At 38.9% G+C, this 12,336-nt stretch overlaps 1 protein-coding gene across 2 annotated transcripts in view; it reads right to left on the bottom strand.

The window, feature by feature from the left end:
* The window catches only part of LOC129445426 (urokinase plasminogen activator surface receptor-like), a 33,701-nt gene that overhangs the window by 4,683 nt on the left and 16,682 nt on the right, over positions 1–12,336 (bottom strand). Inside the window, exons 1-2 of one of the 2 annotated variants that reach the window (XM_073871519.1) lie at positions 338–490; positions 145–261 (exon numbers count right to left, since the gene is read on the bottom strand). In XM_073871519.1, coding sequence (XP_073727620.1) covers positions 145–261; positions 338–386 — 166 coding nt within the window. In that variant the 5' untranslated portion in view covers positions 387–490. Of the gene's footprint in view, positions 1–144; positions 262–337; positions 491–12,336 lie in introns of those variants that run through there. The other variant, XM_073871520.1, reaches the window with a different exon arrangement.

A 12,336-nucleotide genomic window follows, 5' to 3' on the forward strand; every position in this document is an offset into this window, starting at 1 on the left:
AATGAGCTTTTTAGGTTTTTTAACAGTTTAGGATAATAAAAAAAATTCAGTTGAGTTAATCTTACATTCATGTTAAATGACCCTAATTTCCATTGGTAGTCTATAATATTTCAGTAAATTTATCCTCCATCATACTGAACTCACCAGTGTTGGTCACAGTTGTTTGAGTTGAACATACGTTGAAAAAGCTTGAACACGTCGTCTCTTTGTTTGCACAAGAACCTACTGGACCTGTACACTCATAACATTTGAGTGAATGTCCTGAAAAAAAGAAACAGAATGAGGTAGAAATATTTTGTAACTAATAAAACATTAAATAGGATTTTGTGTTTTGTACCTCCAGTGAAAAGAGCGCAGAAGAGAACAATGAAGATTTTCAGATCCATCTTTGGTCAGTCAGGAGGTGAATAAAATCACAAACCCTTTCAGTGGCTTTTATATGAATGATCAAAAGAGGGGGCGAGGCTTTGATGAGTAAAGGAAACTTAAATACAAGGGGCGTAAGTTTGATATTGACATTGGTGGGTACCTAATTAAAATTGTCTTTAGAGCCACATTGTCACAAAGGTTTATTACAGTTTACTTGAACAATATTTAAAATAGTATTTTGGTTGCTATAATCTTATTTATAAAGGTTACAGGTCAAAAACAACAAATATACAATAAGCTAGGTCTGCACGATAAATCGCATGTGATTGTTATGCGCATCTGGTATTTTACCACACAGAGCTGTAGTTTACCGACAAGCAAGTCCAGACATCCCAACCTGCAAAAAGTCATTTCAGGGAGGTATCCCGAAGCCCCCTACCACCCCCCCCCCCAAAAAAAATAAAATAAAAAGGACATTTCAAGATATAAAATCATAATATTAATTTCTAGAGTCCTATTCAATTATTGGTAACCCTTTACTAGGTCTCATTTGTTAACATTAGTTAATGTATTAACTAACATGAACTAACCATGAGCAGTACATTTGTTACTGTATTTGCTAATCTTTGTTAACGTTAGTTAATAAAAATACAGCTGTTCATGGTTTGTTCGTGTTAGTTCACAGTGCATTAACTAATGTTAGCAAGATTTGAATAATGTATTAGTAAATGTTTAAATTAACATTAACAAAGATAAAAAATGCTTTATAAATGCAGTTCATTATTATATGTTAACTAATGTAATAACTAATGTTAGCTAATGAACCTTATTTTAAAGTGTTTCCCCAATTATTTGTTAATTATTTTACAATATGTAGATTACTTTTACTATTTATATAAGCTGCTTATAATATTTATATAAACTGTTTTATTTATATTCTATTGCAACTTTAAACAGGTCTAAGGAGTTTGTTGTTTTCATGTAGCCTTGGCAACTATTAGCCAGCCTGAAAAATATGCACATGATATTAAACTTGTTGAACTCACCTCAATCTCAGTTCGGGAGAAGAGATAAAAGCCCGCCCACACTGACAATTGATTGGTTGATTTACCGGAGCAGGCCAATCAGGATGCTCTCTCTCTTATATGCGCTTAATGAGGCACACACACGCAAGGTCTCCCCCTCCCTCTCTGCCGTGCGCGTGCTACTCTTTCTTGCTCGCTCTAGATTCCGGGAGATTTTAACTAATTTGCGGGCGTCAGGGAGCCGCTATAAAAATGCGGGAGACTCCCGGAACTTCCGGGAGACTTGGGATGTCTGCAAGTCGATTATCGAATCGCCTGCAATATTAAATGTGATATTGCACAGCTTGGCAGTAAATGAAAAAATATAATTGCTAACTACATACTGTACAGACAGCTCAGTGTGCACTATACTGTACATATAAACAAGTCCAGACACAAAAATATGCTCATCCGCTTATTATAGGATTATCATATATTGGGAGAAAACATTGCTCGTAAATCAATATGTCACAACTTGTCCGGTGTTTTGTGCGTAAAAGGTTAACATAAGAATGTGTTCTTTCTCACCACCAATGGCCTGTAATCATGACATGATGAGGCACATCACGTCTTGTTGACTTGACAGAGATTTCGCGCTGCGCTCTTCCAATAGAGACAGAGCGCCGCGCATCACAACCTGAAAACCACACCCACCGGGAGAATCAATACCCTCCATTGACTCTACACTGCGAGAGGCCGCCCCCCCGCCACCCCCGGCCCACAACAAAAAAAAAACAGAACAATGCCCAAAAGCTGCCGCATGACAGGATGTACAGCCAACATGCCAAAAAAAAACATAACAGAAATTGGGTGAAACGTAATCGGCGATCCGCTTTTTTCTCCTTGAAGGCTGGGTTTTACGGGTCGACAGCTTATTAAAACTTATATCTGTTTTTTTTGGCTTGTTAGCTGCACATATTGTCACACTGCAGCTTTTAGGCAATATTCTGTTTTTTTTTTGTTATAAGCCAGAAATGCAAGGAGGCGGCCTCTCGCAATACAAAGTCAATGGAGATGGTTGGATTGCCCCCCCCCCCCCCCGGTGGCCGTGGTTTTCAAATTTGCATAACTGCGCTCTGTCTCTAATGCCCATTAAAGCATTCTTTCGGCTTCTTGTTCACACAGAGGGTTATCCTTGTATCTGACTAGGTCCTCTTTCCGGCAACGATCCCAGAAGATTAACGGGATGAGTTTGTGTTCACACAGACGCTTGTCTGGCAATTTTACGGGTATTTTCTTTGACCAAAGGTCTGTGTGAATGGGGTTTAATATAATTAATTCAATTTAGTAATTTCAACAAAAGACTGTGTCTTGTCAGCTTTACTTCAAAATTATTTGTTCAGCCAATATAACATTGTTGCGTAAAAGTAACAGATTAATAAAACCAATACAGACTTACATCTCATTAGCTGATGATGCTGCAGTGTATTATGGGTAAATTGTTGTTCTGGCACCCTCTTGCAGAAGTGTAGCACCATTAGATAGGTACATGAGTAAAAAGTGTCCAAATATGAGTCAATGAACTTGTTCTGATATATTTTAGAACAAAACAATCCACAAATGGTTTGAAATGTAACATTGCATTTCAAATATGTTTGTGATATGTTTGATAAACTGTAATTAAATAAAGGTTGTATTGAGCAGCTGCACTCTGATTGATTGATTCATTGTTATGGAGTTATTAAATCATTATTGTTAATTTTGTTTTCATCAATTAAATGTTTCATAATAGTGACTTTACTAGGATTTCTTTAGTCCATACAACATTTAAATTGTTAATTTTACAAAAACTTTTTTAGTAAATACAACTTACATTTTATTTGCTGACATTACTTAACAAAGCTATGTGGAACCCACTTGACGAAGTTTTTTTTTAAAGCAACACTATGTAGTTTCCATGTAAAAATGACTTACAGCTCCCCTATGTGGTTGAAAAGCGCAACTGCAGGCAGGGGGAGGGGCGGGGCTGTGTTTCCTACCCTCCACCGCCACTTTCAAAGTGTGCTTGTAGCAGCTAGGAGGCTGCTCAGGTTGCAGCAACAGTACAATTTGTCCAGTTAAAAGTTGTTCTATCACTGAAATAATTTTAGAGACATTAATTAAAGGTAAAAAAACTACATAGTGTTGCTTTAAGTAAATCCAACTTTTTATTTTTTTGAGTGATATCAACTAATACAGTTTTTCTCAGTCGCTTTGGTACATTTCTCAGATTTGACATTCTCAAAACTACTTGTTCAATTCTCACATCATTGTGTCACTTGTGCACATCAAAAAAACCGTTTCTCATTTCTTTGAACAAGTTGCAAATGCTTTGGTACATCCATGCAAATGATTATGTACAATTTTCTGCTTTTTCCTACATTATCAGTTGCTTATGTCATGTTGATCAAAATGTATTATAATGGGTCTCTGTTGAATAGTCTCATTAGTTCATAGTATAAGTCTTTACATGCAAACTGGTTGAACATGTTATCAAAATACAGGATATGGTCAAACATATTTCTATACATTTCCATTAGACATTTTTTCTAAATCTGTCCTGAATTGGTAAATTGCTCCTAGGTGAATCTTGACTTTCTCTAAGAGACAGGAATGTCCCCAGCAAGCAAAAACCGAGACATTGAAATGACTGCTATCTATTGACCCAATATAGTCCAGCTATGAGTAACCCACTTCTACCCTAAATAACCTTGAATTTGGTTACATGCCATTTTTGCCAAAATAACTTGAAGATGTATGATATTCCAACATGTAAGCAAAGTGTGTTCAAGGTGTTTGCTTTCATTTCTTTTACATGTTCTAAAACTATATGCATCATCTATTCTTGGGCTATGGTTAGACATCTTTTAGACATCTATCATGTTCACATTTCTACTTTTGTTTTTTGTTTTCTCTTTATGCTATGCAGTGCTTGCAGTGTTGTCTTTATCTTTCTTTATGGAAATGACATGGTCTTTCAACGAATTACAGTACAAACAGTAAAAGTGTAAATGTAAATTTTGTCAAGTCTCTTGCAATCAAATTCACACATAAGTTATACTAAGTGTAACTTACAATTTACAATACTTGTCATCAAAACTTTAACCATAGTTTACATCAGAACATCACTTCAGAGTAAACTGTATTATTGACAACATGACTAAACAATTTGACTGTCTTATCCGTACACAATGACACAATGACTTGTCATTTTCATGGCACTGACATGTTCATTGACACAGATATTTAATTTTGAGGGATGAACTAAGTATTTTGAGCAAGAGAGTGGCTTTTGCAGGCTATCCATGATATTTTGCTATTTGTACAAATTGTTGTGAGAAATGCACTTACTGTTTTGCAAATTGTGAGTATGATTCGAGAAATGTACCAAAGCGACTGAGAAAAACTGTAATATTAACCTATAAGATAAAATGACAATACAACAGTAAAATGATGTGTTTGTACTGGAAACGTGTGTCGTGTATTTGCACAGTGAATAATGAATCACAAAGTCTTCATTGTAAAAAAATCTCCATTCCCAACTAAACATTTTCTAGTCCCATATATGAATTACAGGAAATACAATGGAATAGTGGATTGCAATAAGGTTAGTAGTATACAAACCTACCCTAATAGTCAAATAATATTTTTTTAATCATACCCTTACTGGGGGCTGAGCCAGGGCCGGTTCTAGATATTTTGAGGCCCTAGGCAAAATTTATGTTGGAGGCCCCTCCAAACTTCTTTTTATTAAGTTTTTATTAACAAATTGATTAACTTTATGCTAAAATTTAATTAGAAATTATGCAAAACCACATGTGTTAAAAATTTTAAGGCAGTCAAATGTATTACAGTAAAACACCACCTTTTGGGGATAACACAGGATAACAGTTTTGCTTCCTCCAAAGAGTAAAATTAAAAATACAACAGTACACTGCAAAATCCCTAACCGTAAAAAAACTACAGGTGAACACCTCCTAGAAAATGTTTATTGTTTTTTATTTTAACTGAGTAAGGAAGAATTTCCCTCTTACTTAACCAATATACAGTATAAAGTTATCTGACTATTGTAATACCTTTTTATAGACTGCCTTAAATATCCATACAAATCAGCTGCCACTGGAAGTTAAACAGACAAACTACTTTCATGATTTGAAAACTAAAATAAACTGTAGAGGACTTACAAGATATACAGAAAGCTTACTTTAGGTAACGTCAGTTTTGTTTGCTGTTCGACTTTAAATACAACTTTTTTAACTTGACCATTTTGATAGTCAGCTCCCCACGCGATGCTATCGTGCACACGCATTCAAAGTGTCTAAACAGAGTCAGCAGCGCTCAAGTTTGACATGTCCTGAAATGACATTGATACACAGAACAAAATACCTGCATCATGTGCTGCACTGTCTTTGCATGATGCTTTTGCAAAGCAGGAAACAAAAGACATGATAGCTGCTTTCAGTCACTTAAAGTCAGTCAGCTGCAGAGATTTGAATGCAGTTCATTTAGGCTTCTATAACTTCATGAGGCGCTGCAAGAACCGACAGGTGGATGATATCAAAGCACCGCGAGAGCAAATCGAGAAATCAGTCTGCTTATCAATCGTTCTTGTGTTACTTTGATGTCATCCGCCTGCAGTTCTTGCAGTGGTGGCACTGCATAAAGTTGAACTCACCTTAAAACTTTATTTAATGGTGTCAGTAGTGATTGTCGGACCACTGCACATGGACTTAGCAGTTATGGAGGCCCCCCCTTCCAAGCTTGAGGCCCTAGGCATTTGCCTACTTTGCCTATAGTTAGCGCCGGCCCTGGGCTGAGTCCCCCTAAAATGAAAATCCTAGAATCACCCCTGGGCTCCACCTTGCAATGTTAGCTGGGTTCACAGCCAAACAAACATACTTGACATTTAAGGCTCGTTCTCTACTCGCACGCTATTGCCACACCCAGCCCTCAATTGAACTGCTGACTAGGTTGTTGTCAACTTTTTTGTTGTTGTCATGACAGCGCAGTGCGCAGTGCGCACGCAGCGATGCACATGCATACCAGACACACTGAAAAGAAACTTTAAGATGTGCGCTTTCCAATTCGAAAAATGGAGACTGAGTCTGACTCTGAGGCACAGCCATCATCAATTAAAACATGCTCACAAGTTCACCATCCTTCCTCCCCCTTCTCGTTTCGTGAACCTCTGGAGTTGTGAGTTAAGAATGAGAAACTGCTAATATGATGTGCACAAATGACTAAATGTTGTGGAGGTTGAACTAACTGTTGTGCAAATGTAAATAGTGATGTGAGAAATGCACCAAAGCGACTGAGAAAAACTGTAATATGCCATGTAAGGTGGTATGTACTAGAAATGGGTAAACCACTATCAGTGAGTCTGCCTGTGGGGTGGGGGATAAAAACATTATCAGCGGTGGGCCAGGCAGTGTCCCACATTGTCCCTCAGAAACACACCCCTTGTCCCCCTTGGGCTTATTAGCAGGTGGTCACCCTATATACAGTATCTAACTGCGGTGGTTTTCAACACACCCCAAAATGTGTTTTTGAATTGCACGTTAAGCTTTAACGAAATCATATCTGTGATAGGTATACTTTCAAAGAAAACGAAACTTGTTTACCCCTGAGCACCTGCATTTACCAAAACCCTTTACACCTTAGCTGTGTTTATTTGTCACCTGATGTTTGCACAGCATCGTTTTATTGCCTTACCCATTAAATACATATTTTTAATAAATGATGTTACGTCACACCCGTTCCTTACACATTGGAATGAAACAAGTGTTCAAACTTATTAAGGTTTGTTGACATCCTATGAAACCGAAACAAAGTAAAAGTATTTTTAAATAAAAAATAGGCTGACTAATGATTACAAACTACCCAATAAAAAATGTCAATTTGCTGATTGACTTATTGGTGTCATGTTTAAAGTTCAGTTATTCATTCAATAGGACAAAAGATAAAGAGATTTTAAATACAGATGAAATGTTTTTAAAAAATAATTGTTTTTTATTCTGATAGTCAAACAGAAATGCATTATCAGGAGTCTCCAATAATCAGCAAATTCAAAAGTCCTCATACTCGACTGTACAAAGAATCTGCTGCCATCTACTGATAAATTATGTTATATACAGTTTTGCATTTAAAAGATAAGTTCACAAAAAAATGTATACACAAAAATAAAAATTTTGTCATCAATGACCCTCATGTCTTTCCAAACCTTTATGACTTTCTTTCTTCAAAATAAGAGAAATTATGAGAAATAACTTTGTCCATACAATTGAAGTTAAAGGTACAAATTAAGTTTGGTTACCAGCTTGGACTACTGAAACTATTGGCAAGACAAATACAAACTACAGACTAGACTGAGCAAGCAGAAAACCACTTCTTTATTGTTAATACAAGGGTAACACAACCAAATTAAAGACAATAAAAACAACAAACATTCAATGTAGAATGATAATTTATATGATGAACAATAACAAAGATAATGTTTAAATAACAAATATATGTGAATGTATGTATGTGTGTTTTATGCATAAAGAAATAAACATTTACTAAGAAATAGTCTATAAAACACAAGTGAATTGTTTGGTAACACAAAAGTTCATTGCAGTTTTGTATCAGTGAAGGATGTTGTAGGCAGAGATCTTTCTGTACAACCACATAAAGTGCACATGGTAAAAAAAAGTGGTTGTGGGGGAATCCAATATGAAAATTACATATGAATAATTACAGTAATTTAAATTTAAATTAGTGTAGAAATTTTGTTTTCATTATTACATTTTGTCAAATTTAAAAGCTAACAAATGCTTATTGAAAAAACCAAAGCAAGTGTAGAAGTGCTGTGATTACATTTTATTTAACGTTTTTTTCTGTTTTCAATAAAAATGTTTCCTACTGCACCAATATAACACCAAAAATACAATGGAAATGATGCTATATTGAATAAAACATTGCCTTTAATTCTAAAATATGCCACAGTTGCAGTGATAAGCTGAATAAGGGGGCGTGCACACCAACGCTTTTACGCCCGCGGCCGGCGCATGTTTTCAATTGTTTTCAATGGAAGCTCAGCGTTTTTGAAATAACAGCTGGCATTCGGCGTTGTCCAGGCGTTTTCAGCCGCGTTTAAAAGTTTTGGTGTACACAACACCTAAAGCTCTTTATTGTCACCCTACTACAGATTTAGGGGTTGTGCAGACCAAAACTTTTAAACGCGTCTGAAAATGCCTGGACAAAGCCGATTGCCAGCTGTTTTTCAACTGAGTGCCAGCTTTCTTCAGCTAAGCGATTTGGTAGCTCTGATACGTCAGCTGTGAGATGGTTGGTTGCTGTGATACTTGTCCAGCCCCCTCCTCCACTGTGATTGGACGGCCGCGTGAGAACTGACATTGATGAGCGGAGCTTTTAGTCCAAAGTTGAATATTTTCAACTCTGGGCGCTCAGCGCTGAGTGCGGTAAAACCGCCAGGCGACGGTTTAAGCGCGGAAGAAAACTGCTAGCTGCTGGCTTATTTCAAAAACGCTGAGCTTCCATTGAAAACAATTGAAAACATGCGCCGGCCGCGGGCGTAAAAGCGTTGGTGTGCACGCCCCCTTATACGTGTTTGTCTACATACAGCCTCATTGTGCAGTAATTAAATGATCAGAAATGGATTATTTTGCACACTTTTCAGTAGCTATTATCACTTAGGTGACCTGAATACGTAAAAATAAAAATATTCACGATAATTCTAACAGTATGTGCACAGAAAGCTTTTACTGTACCCAGTTAACATTACAGTATGGCTCAGAAAGTATTCAGATAAATACCCCTTAAGTTGTTTATGCAAGGACACAGCCAATATTTCATTGAAAATTAAGTGTAAGTAGTCATAAACTCAACACTTAACAGTATCTTTGAGGAGTTTCTGAGGTGATTGTCATCCTGAAAGAGACGCAGTTTCCTCTGCTGCTGATTAAAAACTGTTGGCTTTTTTAATGAATTTTGAATCATTTTGATCCAGATTAAACTTTTTGAACAACTGGCCCCATATTTTATTAAAGCCATATTAATAGTAGTACTAAGGGGGTACCCTTAGTGTCCCCTTTTTTTTGCTTTGGGCCACTGCCGCTCAAAATGTCTGTGCACGGCCCTGCTCCAGATTAGTGTGCCACGTACGCAAGTTTTGAGAAACTGTTTTTAAGGAAGTTGTCAGACCACAGATAGTTGTGGTTCCAGTGTGCTCTCTGCATTATTTTTTTTTTTTTTGTGGTGAGAATGGAAACTTTATTTGTTCTTTGACCAGTAGCTTGCATTTAACCACTTTTCTCTGATGTATTGCAACATATTTTGACCTTTAACTTACATCTTGTACACTGAAAACAGGATGGAAAATTTCAAAATCACTCACTGCCTTTCAAGACTAACTATAACATCTTTATAATCTATATAATATGCAAAAGCAGGTGCAGATGCTGGCTTTAAAAAACAATGCATGAGTGCTGCCAACTTGTTGCACATTGTATACGTCACACAACTGCAACCAACCCTTATTTGTCCTGTTCCGAGTGGAACCCGTCTTGAAAAACCTCTGTATGACCTTGGCTGTAATAAATCCACAGAAAGGCGAACGATTTAAGAACCCAAGTGGAGTTTTATTAAGAAGAAACGTAGACATAAACAATAACTAAACTTGACATGAACAAAAGCATGGCATGGATACTCACCAAACAGAAGGACATACAGATATAGTACAGATATAATACACATTACACTATTCATGCATTTAGGGCAAATAACGTACCCATTTATTTATTATATGATATAAAACACAGCATACAAAACAGTCACATAAACAGTCACTTATACAGCACCTGCCTGACAAAGTGAAGTTGAGATCCAAAGAAATTCAGGAACAAATGAGAAAGGATGATCAGTCTGGAAGGGGTTATAAAGCTATTTCTAAAGCTTTAAGGACTCCAGCGAATGAGGTAACTCGTCAATGGCGGGGAAAGAGTTAACGTTCCACCTGGAAGTTGGAACTAACACAAAGTTGTCGATTTATGTTTAGGTGACAATATGGTTTATAAAGACCGAACAAACGCTGCCGGTTTAACATGTTTGCCATTGTTGTTATATAATTTAGAGAGATTCATGAATGATGGTTGCACACCGGTCTGTTATTGGGGAGACATCTCCAAACATGATGCAGCAAAAAGCGAAACGTGATTGGTTGTTTAACGGGTTATGTTGCGTACACACCGAATGCAAAGCATTGCGTTCCTTGCCCTAGATTACTCGCTGGATTTAACTTCATGTCATGCCGTGGGAAGGTCTGGCTATGCAAGACTAGCGACACCCCCCCCCTCCTCCTTGAGACTTTTAAATCTTTTAGGGACAAATCTTGCAACATCTTGAACAAACATTATCTGTATTTGTGAGACATGCCCACTGATATGTCGGTATATTATGTTGATCGGTGGATAAACTGTGGAGGACTAGACATCATCTATAGCAGTAATTCTCAAAGTATGGTCCGCCAACCCCCCCCCCCCCCCATAGGTCCGTCAAAAGATGACCTAAACTAGGCAAGTGTTTATACAATCATCACTTATTTAAGCAGATTTTTAATGCACTTGCAAAACTTTGATATCAGTTCTTGCCTTTCTGTTTTAATAACGTAAAAATGGAGTCAAAAATAAAAGAAGTCAAAATAAAAGATCAAGCGTCAACTGAAAGCAGCTATAATCTGTTGTGATGCAAGGCAGAGGCGAGGATCCAAATGCAGTTACACATAAGTTTATTTAATAAAATGACAAACAGACAAGCAGGCAGACAACAGGTATGACATGGAGTAAACATACACAACAATACACGACGACCAGCGATGGGTAAGTGAACAAACAGTGAATATATGGAAAACAATGACCAATCACAATACAGAGACAATAAGTAACTAACGACACACAAGAGGAAATGAATGAGTATAATCAGTGTCCATGGTAACAAATAAGTGGGCGGAACAATCAATAGACAGGAGGGCAAACAAACTCAAGGAAAGACAGACAGAGTCATTACAGAGCCCCCCCCCCCTAAGAGCGTGTTCCAAACGCTCCCATGGTGTTATCACAGTTCCGGTGGGTGGTGGAGCAAAGCCGGAACAGGGGGAGGGACGGTGGGCCAGGACCGTGAGGAGGTTTGGACCAGGGCGGAGCCGGCAGAGCAGGAGGCCAGGGCGGAGCCGGCAGAGCAGGAGGCCAGGGCGGAGCCGGCAGAGCAGGAGGCCAGGGCGGAGCCGGCAGAGCAGGCGGCCAGGGCGGAGCCGGCAGAGCAGGCGGCCAGGGCGGAGCCGGCAGAGCAGGCGGCCAGGGCGGAGCCGGCAGAGCAGGCGGCCAGGGCGGAGCCGGCAGAGCAGGCGGCCAGGGCGGTGCCGGCAGAGCAGGCGGCCAAGGCGGTGCAGGCAGAGCAGGTGGCCAAGGCGGTGCAGGCAGAGCAGGAGGCCAAGGCGGTGCAGGCAGAGCAGGAGGCCAAGGCGGTGCAGGCAGAGCGGTGCAGGCAGAGCGGGAGGCCAAGGCGGTGCAAGCAGAGCGGGAGGCCAAGGCGGTGCAGGTAGAGCAGGAGGCCAAGGCGGTGCAGGCAGAGCAGGAGGCCTAGGCGGTGCAGGCAGAGCAGGAGCCCAAAGCTGTGAGGCGAGCATGACCAGGAACCGGTGCAAGGCTTCAGCTCTAGATTGGGCCCAGGACGCCTTCGTAGGTGAAGTATGAGATTTGACCCGCATCGTAACCCATGGTGGTGCTGGAGGTGCTCGAAGTCTGCAAACAGGAAATGAAATGAGAGAGGCTGGCAAAGCTGGTGAAATTAATGACAGGACAGATAAAACAGAGAAACTAGTTAAATTCAATACTGCCCTCTTAATCCAGACAAGGAGTTTGTGGGGCTC

This window comes from Misgurnus anguillicaudatus, chromosome 9, assembly GCF_027580225.2.
Source record: "Misgurnus anguillicaudatus chromosome 9, ASM2758022v2, whole genome shotgun sequence".
Taxonomy (NCBI): Eukaryota; Metazoa; Chordata; class Actinopteri; order Cypriniformes; family Cobitidae; genus Misgurnus; species Misgurnus anguillicaudatus.